General features: G+C 34.3%; 1 protein-coding gene across 1 annotated transcript; it reads left to right on the top strand.

The window, feature by feature from the left end:
* Positions 1-5,282: 5,282 nt before the first annotated feature.
* On the top strand, positions 5,283-12,023 carry LOC130730248 (glucomannan 4-beta-mannosyltransferase 9-like). The gene is made up of 9 exons (XM_057582199.1): positions 5,283-6,231; positions 6,367-6,465; positions 7,104-7,356; positions 9,649-9,759; positions 9,918-10,054; positions 10,580-10,693; positions 10,786-10,985; positions 11,101-11,295; positions 11,427-12,023. Exons 1-9 carry the CDS (start codon positions 5,902-5,904, stop codon positions 11,587-11,589), a joined length of 1,602 nt encoding a protein of 533 aa, XP_057438182.1. The 5' UTR covers positions 5,283-5,901; the 3' UTR covers positions 11,590-12,023.
* The last annotated feature ends 563 nt before the right edge of the window (positions 12,024-12,586 follow it).

Below are 12,586 nucleotides of genomic sequence, written 5' to 3'. Positions count from 1 at the left end.
ATAGTACCCAACCCGCCCCATACCCGCACACACATAATAATAATAATAATAATAATATTATTATTATTATTATTATTATTATTATATGAACAAATTAACTTAAGCTATAGCTTTCAAACTTAATTATTTTAGAAAATAGGTGACTATTTAAAGTATTCATAATCATTGCTAATTTACTCCCACTTATTTTAAAATTAGTAAGTTAATAACCTACAACTTGCTTATTCGTTCTAAAAAAATATATTCTTATTTGAATGATTTTATTTGTTACGTAGATAATCTTTTGTATTTATATTAGTGTTTTTTATTTAAAAAGTTAGTTGTATTTTTTGTTTTCTATTAACAAAAATTAGTGAAAAATATATTTTGGTTAGCTAAATTACGGGTAATGGGCACGGGTACGGGCATATAGGTACCCAGAGGGTACGGGGGCGGGTATTCAAGTTGCTACCCACGCGGGTATGGGACGGGTACGGGTAATTTTTTAAAACGCGGGTATGGGGATGGGTACTATACCCATTGCCATCCCTATGTGTAAGGGATGGCAATGGGTCCAATACCCATTGGGTACCCGCAAAAAATACTCACAACAGGTAGGGTAAAAACCCGTTAGATGGGTATGGGGTTGGGTAAGGGTAAATACCCACAAAAATTAATGGGTATGGGGTTGGGTAAGGGTAAATACCCACAAAAATTAATGGGTACGGGTGCGGGTATGGGCACTATAGTACCAAACCCGCCCCATACCCGCACACATATTATACATATACATACACATAATTAGTAGTATATTTTAATAAACTTAAAGTATAACTTCCTAACTTCTTTTAAAAAATACGTAAGTGAAGTCTTAATAGTATATATACAGTTCATAATTATTCTCACTTATTTTTAAAATAAATTATTAACCGACAACTTTAGGAGTTTATTAATAATCTAAATTTATAAATTTAAAGCTTCAACTCTGGCTTATTTTTTTAATATAAAATTTATACCTATTCCAATGATTTTACTTCTTAAACATTCGGATGATCGTTTGTATTTTTAATTTATGCTTTTTATTTTATAATAAAATTTATATTTTGATTTTTTAATGAAGAAAGTTAAATTTTCGCTAGCTAAATTGTGGGTAACGGGTACGGGTACGGGCATATAGGTACCCACAGGGTACGGGGACGGGCATTCGGGTTGCTACCCACGCGGGTATGGGGACGGGTACGGGTACTTTATGAAAACGCGGGTATGAGAACTGGTACAGGTACTTTTTGAAAACGCGGGTATGAAGATGGGTACTATAGTACCCTACACAAACCCTACCCATTGCCATCCCTTGATGTGTTAGTGGAGATTACTCTCGTAATGTTAGAATTAAGTTACTGAGAGTAAACAATTACACGTCGGTAAGTACTTATATGCAATTGACTAAGGAAAGTGTATTAAGTAGGTGAAGGTTTCCCATTAATGCATTTCTTTGCTTATAAAAAAAAAAAAAAGTAGGTGAAGGTTTAAAGAGATTCCAGACTACTAAAGAATGATTATTCTATCTGATTTAATTCCCCTTTCTCTTATGATGATGCCTTAAACAAAGATACATTTAACAAATTACATTTTGGCCATAAAAAAAAAATTACGTTTTGCTCTTCAAACTTTCACTACAATAGAAAATGGGCCAACTTACCAGCTCCAATTATGGCCCACGGGCCACGACTATAATTAAAGATAATATTTTGTTAGCATCTTTTAACATGTAATTAACTTGTTATATTGAGTGGGATGGATTGTAGATTTTGGTAAAGAATAAGGTTGAGTGTCATTTTGATAAACCTCAAGAGAGAGAGTGTATTTTACTCTAAATAATAATATAAAATCATGTCACTTTATTTAACGGATTAAGTTTTTAGGATAAAGTTTTTAGGATAAGTTATTAGACATGGTGTTAGAGTCTCAATGATCAAGTGGTGAGTTTAGTCTTACCACTCTAAATTCTTCTCATAATATAAAATCATGTCAGTTTATTTAACAGTTTAAGTTTTTAAGATAAATTATTTGATTATCTGACATGGAATTAGAGTGTCAATGATCAAGAGATTTAGAGTTCAATGTTGTTCTAAATTCTTCTAATAAAAAAACACTACAGCATTTTTTTAGTTTTGGTAACATTGGTTTAAGCAACACATGCAAAAAAATGTTGCCTAAAGTGCATTGGAACAATTCGTGACTGTTGCCACGGAGAGCTCATTTTAGGCAATGTGTTTCTTTACAACACTAAATAAGTGGTTTGTATATAATAATAAGAAACAATTATTACATGATAATTATTGACTTTTACACAAATAGTTTATATTTTCTCACATTGTTACTATAGAGTTTGAAAATTTATTAGTAAAGGAATATGAAATACCGGAGCATGAGACCATCAAAAATTGTTCCGCGTTTAGGATATGTTTTTCGTGTTTATGGTTGCGATTTTCAACTATTGTGAAAAGCAAAAAATGTTGTAATAGCTTGATCGACTACACCATTTTTTTGCTTTATTCAACAGTTCAAAATCTTGTCATATACACGAAAAATGATTTCTAACTTTACGCAACAATTTCTAACAGTCTCATGTTCCAACATTCTCTTTGGTAACAAATTCTCGTATTCTATGGCAACACTATGAGAAAATATAACATATTGTGTGGAATATGCAACAATTATCACAAAATAATTTATCTTTATTATAGAATATGACACATTTATTTAGTGTTGTGAAAAATTGTGTTGACTAGACAGACTTCTTATGACAACAGACACGAACTATTCCTGATACAATTTTAGACAACTCTATTTGCACATTGCATACATCAATGTTGATAAAAGCAAAATATATTGTAGTGTGAAGGGATTATTGGTTTCTAATATACTACTCTAACACTTCAACTATTTATTTTAATACCAGCTTTGATTTGTTCACATCTAACTTTTCCTTCCATACATTTTTTATTCGTATTTCCTTCCATAAAACTCAAAACACCCGCTCATTTATTGGTGCATACATTGGCACATTTTAAAAAAAAATTGCCTACACATTGGCACATTTTTTTTGGTGCATACATTGGCACATTTTTATAAAGTGGGGACTTTTAGTGTGATTAATAAAATGTACCAAAAATAAATAAATGTGCGGGTGTTTTGAGTTTTTCTTTAGGAAAAAATGATACGAATTGAAATATTCAATAAATTCTAACAAGTTAGTAGTATAGGTCCCTACCGCTTAGTGCGCGGACCGTGGGGCGAGGGATTAGTCTCACGACTGTCGGCTATGGGGATACATTGGTCAAAACCAAAAAAGAATAGTACACTAGTACTAGTATTTTTTAGCTCATTATCATCAACTTTCGCTTTTTAAAATTCTTTTTAATCGTTAAAACATGTTAATTATCATTGACTTTTTCTTTTCAAGTGGCATATCATATATCAATGACCATTAATTCCTCTACCTTGGAGTTAAGAACTAAGAACTAAGAACTTTACCATTGGAGGTGCTGACATGGACTCCTTAGTTCTTAAAAATAAGAACTCAGTTCTTATATAAGGAGTTTTGCTTTTTGAGTTCTTAGTTTAAAATATTAATTATTTCTCTCTCATCCAAATTACTTTATTACTTTATGAGTTCTGTTTTATTACTTTATGAAAATAAAAAGTATAAATAATGTAGTTGGTGGGACCAAATAAATAGTGGTAAGAACTAAGAACTCATGGTTAGAGCAAAATTGCTTGAAAGTTGCTTAAACACATGTGGCAATACGGGCCCACGTGAATAGTGCTAAGAACTAATAAATAAGAATTAGCATTGGAGATGCTGCTTTATTTCAAACAATTTTTTTTTTGCCTAAAAAAGCTTTTAATAATTACTTATCGATTGTGTACATGTTTTACACAGATATCAAAGATTTTACTATCTTTTTGAGTTAAGAGCCTAAATAAAAAAATTACTTGATTTAAGATTAAAAAAGAATAACAAGACTATACCAACACACCACCACAATTACCACTACTTTCTTGCCTATCAAAAGAAAAAACCACTACTTCCAACACCACCTCCATCGTTGCCCCAACCGCCCTACAACACTGCCACCACCCCAAGACTCTCTACTAACACCATCTATCACCACTATGGCACTATCACAACCCTCCACCACCACTGCCTCCACCATTATCGTCATCGCCACCACCACCACATACCGCCATGACTCACTACTTCCATAACCACCTCCATCTAGAGTCGCTGCCACCACTATCATCATCATCATCACCTTTCAACATCACCGCCGTCACCATCTGAAGCATCACCGCCCTACAACACTGCTGCCACCACAATCTCTCCACAACACCATCCACCACCATCGCCGCCACTTCCACAACCCTCCACCGCCATCATTATCGCCACCACCACAACCCTCTGCCACCAGTACCTCCACAACCATACCTCCACAACCACCTCCCTTCACTGTCGCCACACACAAACATCATTCTCAATTTTATAATATATATCATTATTCAATAATTCACGAAACATATGTTTATATTTTTTTTAAATGTAAGAAATGTATGTTTATATTAATTTAAACGAAATGATAAGTTATTATGTCCAAATGTTGTATAGTATCAAATTTTTATCAGACTTAGTACAATCAAGTATTATACTATCTAACTTTATACTATACAACATACAATGAGCCCAAAGAGTTGATCTAGTAGAACATGACAATATCTCGTATCTGACAGATCGCAGGTTCAAACTCTCGCTAGTCCCAATGTAAGTCTGTTGTAACAACTACTTGAGTCCAACAACTTTCCCTGCCTTGGACCCCGACACCCTAAATTTTTCTTCATTGAAAAAAAAAAACTTTCCATAAATCACTATAGAAGTCATCCCCACCCTCATTTTTCTTATTTCTTGAATTTCTTTTATGAAAGTGAGGCGGACCAGGACAAATAAAGGGTACAAGACCAAAAGATATTAAAAAAAAACACAAATAATAGTAAAAACTTTGAAGGAGTTCTGTGGGAAAAAATGTACAATTAACATTTTTTTTGACATACAATTAACATTAGTATTAGGCTAATGCTGTAATGTGGCATTATCACGATTTTTAATTGTATGATTCCATAATTTGATATCTTAAATATTCCCTCCCTAACTTCACATGTATTGTTGTTGCCGGTTTTATATAAGCCTCACACTCGTGGTTGTTGTGGCAGCAATATTTTTCAACAGTTATAGAGGGTGAGAGTTCCTCAAGCATTGGGAGGCCAAAGCCATTATAAAAAGCAAACAATTAGAGAGAGAGAATCCAAGCAATGCAACACACATCCACCCACATAGAGAAACCTTCTAAATCCTAATATCAAATTAAGAACATTCTCTCCCTCCATTTCATCTCTTACTTCTTCCTTCATTTCCTGTCCTTTCCTGTCCTCTTTTTTTGTCATTGTTGTGTTCTGCTTCTCTTTTCTTTTGATTATAGAAGCAGAACAACAGAATTTGACTCTTTTCGTTCAAGTGGTCTTGTTGTGGTCACCAGGTTCCAGTTTCCCATTTCAGGAGAAGCACGTTTTGGTAGATAGATTATAGATAGGGCCTGTTTGGCCTTGTGAAAACCTTTAAAAAAGTTACATGTTCTGAGATCTAGCATATATGGTTTTCTTCTCTCTCTAGCTTTCTTTGTTGGGGGGCTTGAGCAAGCTAGAGAGACTGACATTGTTTTTTGCGTGGCCCAGAAGCAAAACAACAATACCAAAAAGAAAATATTCCTGTTCCTTTACCAAAATTGATTGTTTTATATAAACCCCTTCTTGATCTAGTTCACTTCATCCTTCATTTCCCATTTCTCTGTTTTTCTCTGTTCTGTTCCAATGGAACGCATTTCTTCAACTACAACTCTCCCATATGCATTCCAAGGGGCTAGGGATGACATTACCATGCAGCTTTCGTTGATTTGGAGTCAAATAAAAGCACCATTGGTTGTCCCTTTGCTGAGATTAGCAGTGTTTTTTTGTTTGATCTTGTCGGTGATGATGTTCATTGAGAGGGTTTACATGGGGGTTGTCATTACTCTGATCAAGGTGTTTGGTAGAAAGCCAGAGAAGCGTTACAAATGGGAGCCAATGAAGGATGACATTGAGTTGGGAAACTCTTCTTACCCAATGGTTCTTGTTCAAATCCCCATGTACAATGAAAGAGAGGTGCTTTGCTTTAAACAATGGTTTAATTTCTGTAGTTCTTCCAATCCACTTTCTTGTTCTGTTTTTGTTGTGTGAAGTTTTTTAAAGCAGAGCATTTCCTTCAAGGCTTGATCTTGAGTTCTCTTATTAATGCAGGTTTATCAACTCTCAATTGGAGCTGGATGTGGGCTTTCTTGGCCTTCAGATAGGATCATTATACAAGTCCTTGATGACTCCACTGATCCAACAATCAAGGTTGGTCATAAGCACTCAGGAAAACAACACGGATCATCTGCAGTCATATTCTCTGCAATTCTCTACTCCTCTACTGCAAATTCTTTGTCTTGTTTATAATATTAAATTTTTTGGATTCATTTATAAAAGATTAAATTGGTCAAAACTTTTATACACTTGTAATTTTGCTTCAAAGGTAGCCGAGATCCAAGTTCCTCAAGAAAGTCTAAAAACATGTTTGAATCTGCTACTATTTCTCCAGAATCAATTATATCACTTAGAAGCAACTAACATAAACTTTTCTCAAAATTAATTATTTTCTTAAAATTAGTTGTAGAAGATTTTTGAATGTGAGCTAAAACCCATTATGACAATACCAAACAAAACCATCACTTTATGAATAGTGCTATGACTTATTATTCTAATTGCATGTTTGACTGCACAGTTAAAAATCAAAATGATGAGCCAAAATCTCCATAGACAGAAGGAACATTTTTTAGATTTTGGGAATGTTTACCAAAATTTTGACTTATGCAATATTTCAGCATGTGTCCAAACTCCAAACATGCACTCAACTGAATTGCAAATATAAATATACATTAATCATGTGATTATTATTAACTTAATGATTGACATTTGTGAGAACGAAACAAATGCAGGAGCTGGTGCAGCTGGAATGCCAAAGATGGGCAAGCAAAGGAGTGAACATAAAGTATGAGGTGAGGGACAACAGGAATGGATACAAAGCAGGGGCATTGAAAGAAGGCATGAAACATAGCTACGTGAAGCAATGTGATTTTGTTGCTATCTTTGACGCTGATTTTCAGCCAGAGCCTGATTTCTTGTGGCGCACTGTGCCATTCTTGGTGCACAATCCTCAACTCGCCCTCATTCAGGCTCGGTGGAAATTTGGTAAATTTTCTATCTTATTTAGTCTCAAATGTTCAACAACAAGAATAGCATCAACCCTTTTCTTAATTTAGATTTTTATTCTCTTAATGACGGTTTTCTTAGGATTAATCTGGTGTCTTAAGATTAGGTAGCAAGTTCTAAAAACAGAGCTTGCTTTAAAAAACTGTCGGTGGGGTAATTTTTGTTTTGGAAATTTTCAGTTTGGTTTAAGGTTTATTGGTGGGTCCCACTTTGTAGTTGAACGACCTGTGTAGACATCATACTCAGCTTTCGTGGTTGCCTTTGGTTTAAGCCACGTATTCTTTGTGTCTGTGGACCCAACTCTTTCTACTCCCTGAAAAAAAAAAATATTCAAAATTCATTTTCATTTCCATGCCCTAAAAAAAGTGAGAACAATAAATGGCAAAAGTTAATAAAAATTGTTTTTGTCTTTTATGATTTTGGCTTACAATAATTTTCTATGTGAATTGATGAGCAAAATAGAGCAATATGAAAAGAAAAAGATGATATTGAAATAGATGAGAAAGTGATCATAAGTATATCAAATTGAAGAAAATAAGAGCTATTTCTAGTGTTCTATCATTTGATGTTTTACACACATTGGTTTGATAACTTTGATATATTCATACTTACTTTTTCTTCTGCCACATCTTTACTCGATCTTTCTTATTTGTTATCACATTAGATGTTATATTTTTCATTTTTCTCTTTTCTAGTTTTATTCCTCTCATGCATAATGTGGATGTGGGTAGAGTGAGTGTAAGCCCGTATTTTCCTTACCATTGTTTGACTTCTTTTGTCCAATGCTATGGAAAAAGGTAGGAATGACATATTAGGACACCTATAAAATATTTGTGGGAAGTGGGAACAGTCTGTCATGAAAAGTCACCAACGAACTGATAGAAGATTAACCATGATATAATAATAATGGTCTTCACAGATATATCGTCCCGGCTAATTATTCATTTATAGCGGAAATGGGGTTTTGGTTATGTGTCATTTGTGGCCGAAAAGTCAGATAGTAAGTAATAACCACTGGACCACTTCTTAATGTGGAAACTGATAAAAAATTGGAGGTAAAGGCTTGGGAAGAAGTGGGAAACCTTAATGAAGGGGTCATTGTGGATGTGGTTTACGCAACTAAGAGCATGTTTGTTAGACTCAATGTAAACGTAATTCAACCTCAAGTATTTTAAGACAGGGACACATAAGCTAGAGCTTTCCACGTAGAGTTTAACGTGAATCAGAGAAGTAAAATTTTAACACATTAACTTCTGTTATTTGATAACTTCAACGTAAATTCATGTTAAGTTCAACAACAGTTCAAACATACTTATTGCATGTTTGGCAAAAAACATGGTAAGCTAAAATCACGATAAACAATTTCAGTCTCTCTTAACTTTTTTAGATTATTCACCGTGATTTTATTTTTACCCTGACTTTTCACGATGTAGGCAAACTTGTAAGAATGTCAAAAAGAGAAATTGTTTCAACAATCACAATAATCTCCCTGCATAATCCAGGGGAATAGATTCTGTTGTAAATTTTCACACGACTAGTTTTAAGAACTAGTATTTGGCATCTCATAAGTTATAGTACTATTTAAGCACTATGCTTCCATGTTATTTTACAACATGCTATACATAGTTTTCTTGAAACTACTACTACTATAACGTGATTAAAGCAAAAAGTGTGTCCTTTGTTAGGAAAAAACAAAAAGCTTTACTTTTATAAGAAATCATATTTTCAAGAACGCAATCATGTACCAAAAGAAGAAAGAAATATGGTCTTTTAGTGACTTTAATGCTAAAGCCTCAATAAGTAGCTAGGATTGAAAGGTCACACTCCACTAAACACAAGGAAATGGAATTGTTTAGGGCGGCATGTGCATTACCAGAAATTTTCTGCAAAATCATAAATTGAAGATTTTGGGGGGTTGAAAACTTTATTATGGTTGATTTTCTGCTAGCACATAGAAGGGTATTTCTGTCTTATAAGAACAACACCGTTGTTGGTATTATTGTGGTTGTTGATATCATCATTGAAGCATTGTCCTTCATCTTCCCCTTTTTTTTCCCAATGCTTCTCTTCTGAGGCAGCAGCATGTGAAAATTTAATGGTGGACCTTGGTTAAGTCACTGTCTAATCTCCACTAACTGACAGCTGGAAATTTAGTTTGATCCCTCTTCTGCAGAAACCAACATTATTACATGATGACATTGTAATTTTCATGCCACCAAATGTTGATAAATGTTAAAGGCAATGATTTCTTTTTTCTTTTTGTAAGTTCAGTGAATTCAGATGAATGTTTAATGACAAGAATGCAAGAGATGTCACTGGATTACCATTTTACTGTGGAACAAGAAGTGGGGTCTTCCACTTATGCCTTCTTTGGCTTCAATGGTAAATATGATGACAAATTTTGTTCACCTTTTCATTTTTATGGGAACAAAACAAAACAAAAGATTTTTTGTTCCATAATTTGAAGCTGTTTCATGTTCTGTTATGGAATGAAGATTTGGAATTTTGGCTGATGTTTTGTACTGTTGGAAATGATATAGGGACTGCTGGAATATGGAGAATTTCGGCGCTGAATGAAGCTGGTGGGTGGAAGGATAGGACCACAGTGGAAGATATGGACCTGGCTGTACGAGCAAGTCTCAAAGGATGGAAATTCCTATACTTGTCTGACTTGAAGGTTCTCTTTCTTAATAACTCAGATTTTGTAATTTACTATACTTGTTTGAATTCATGGCTAATCCTTTCATAATCACTTCTCTCATATAAAAGTTACTCCTAGTGTATGTTTGGTTGTGCAATTTGCAAAAAAATCTAAGACGTGTTTACTTAGAAGTTAAGACTTATAGCTTCTAATAAGAAGTGATTCTAGACCTATCCACTGTGGAACCAAACATACTAGTAGACTAGTAACTAATAATTTCTCCCAGAATTAGAATTGTTTACGCACTGAACCCTAAGAGACCGACCTAGAACAAGAACTCTTTAACTCAACCTAGAACGAAAAATGAGCAACTAACATGATGTTCTTTTCCATATATGTGGAATGATCAGTTTGTCTTTGACATGAGATATTTATAGCATGTTTTAATCACCTAATTTTTCCTCAGAATCAATTCTGGAACCCTTCTCCCAAGAATTGATTTTGACTCTAGAATCAATTGTAAAATTATTTCTAAACATGCACTTACTTGACTAACTACAGGTTAAAAATGAATTGCCAAGTACTCTCAAGGCCTACCGCTACCAACAGCACCGTTGGTCTTGTGGACCAGCCAATCTGTTCAAGAAAATGGTCTTGGAGATTGTAAGAAACAAGGTAAGGTTGCTTCCTTTAATATCATCAGCAATGTATAGGACAATACATATTCGCCACTTATGCTCCAAATTTCATTTGTATTTCCATTGCAGAAAGTGTCATTGTGGAAGAAGATACATGTGATTTACAGTTTTTTCTTTGTTCGGAAAGTCGTAGCACACATCAACACATTTGTGTTCTATTGCATCATATTACCTGCAACAGTTTTGGTGCCTGAGGTTGTGGTTCCAAAATGGGGAGCTGTTTACATCCCTTCTGTTATCACAATTCTAAATGCAGTTGGAACTCCAAGGTCTTGATTTCTCTCAAGTTTTCCTCTATAATCAAATCACATAAGCACAAACAAGGAACTTGTATTGCGAAGTAAAACTTTGTTTCAACCTTAGACAGTGTTTTCTATGTTTCAGGTCACTACATTTAATGGTCTTCTGGATTCTCTTTGAAAATGTTATGTCTCTGCATCGAACAAAGGCAACGATTATCGGTCTACTCGAGGCTAGTCGAGTGAATGAATGGATTGTCACTGAAAAGCTTGGAGATGCTCTCAAGGCTAAAGCAGGAGGTAAAGCACCCAAGAAGCCTAGATTCAGGGTTGGAGACAGGTATAAATGATGCATTATTGGCTCACTTTTTTACTAGCATTTTCAGAGATTTCTAAATAGTTGATGTTATACAATAGTAGACTACTTAGTATTTACCTACATTTGTCTTCTTTGTGTTCAAATATCATCAGGGTTCACATGTTAGAACTTGGTGTTGGATTCTACCTCTTCTTTTGTGGCTGCTATGATGTTATGTTTGGGAAAAACCACTACTTCATCTACCTATTTATCCAAGCATTTGCCTTCTTCATCATGGCATTTGGATATGTTGGCACCTTTGTTCCCAACTCCTAGAAGCACTTGGCAATTCTTCATTTAGCAATTTCAGCTTCTGTGGTTTCCTGATACCAACACATTGTATTATAGTGTGTTTTTTAGCATAGTTCTGGCAAATTACAGCTTGATAGTATAAATGAAAAGGTGGTCATTCTTTAAGGTTTTGCATAATCAGAGGCAGCGACTCTGAAGAGTTAGTTTTCTTGTGAATAACCAGCAAAGATACATAAGTAAATCATGGAAGTTCTTCTCATGGAAGAGAAGTATACACAACAAGAACTCAGCAATGTACTGGGATTGGTCCTCCAGGAAGCATACTTCTTTGAGTGGATGGATTGTTTATAAGATTTTTTGTAGCTCTTTTTTTTTTATTTCTTTACACTGTATTTGTTTGAAGAAAATAAGTAAGTTCAAGGAATGGATAAAATACACAGTTCCATTTGCATCTCCTATTCTGCTTGTCTCCTCTATGTTAATCAAATTTACAGAAATGGCTATATGGGGGAAAGATATGCCTCAAGATGTGCAAGACACAGATTTCCTAATCGTAAGTTCGTAACAACAACATTGAAGAAAGTGAATACTTTAATGAGAATTGCTAAGTAATATTTGACACTTTCTTTCTAATTTGGTGAAATCTACATAAATTTAGGGTTAATGGTCAAATTAGTCCATGAGTTTGTAACCGAGTTTAATTTTAGTCCCTCTGAGGAAAAATGATGTTAAATGGCGGTAAAAAACCGTCAGTAATTGTAAAAATGACCGCCACTAAATGTTATTTTTCCTTAGATGGACTAAAATCAAACTTGCTTACAAGCTCAGGGACTAATTTGACCATTAACCCTAAATTTTAACCAAACAGTGAGGGTGTTAGAAAGAAAGTATGAAAGAAAATATTGCTAGCAATCTTCTGCTCTAATTGGTTTGATTTATATGGTGAAATAACTAAAGAAGGGATTGCATGTTTCATCTAATCTTAAACATTGGGTTGTGCGGTGAACTTAAGGTATAAACT

The sequence above is a fragment of the Lotus japonicus genome, chromosome 1 (genome assembly GCF_012489685.1).
Source record: "Lotus japonicus ecotype B-129 chromosome 1, LjGifu_v1.2".
NCBI lineage: Eukaryota > Viridiplantae > Streptophyta > Magnoliopsida > Fabales > Fabaceae > Lotus > Lotus japonicus.
Note: the sequence above shows the minus strand (reverse complement) of the source record. Positions and strands in the feature narration are given on the sequence as shown.

Coding starts and splice junctions, on each gene's coding strand:
- LOC130730248 (XM_057582199.1), top strand. CDS start 5,902: ATGGAACGCATTTCTTCAACTACAACTCTCCCATATGCATTCCAAGGG. Junction 10,694..10,785: donor TGGAGATTGTAAGAAACAAG/GTAAGGTTGCTT, acceptor TTTCCATTGCAG/AAAGTGTCATTGTGGAAGAA. Junction 10,986..11,100: donor AATGCAGTTGGAACTCCAAG/GTCTTGATTTCT, acceptor TCTATGTTTCAG/GTCACTACATTTAATGGTCT.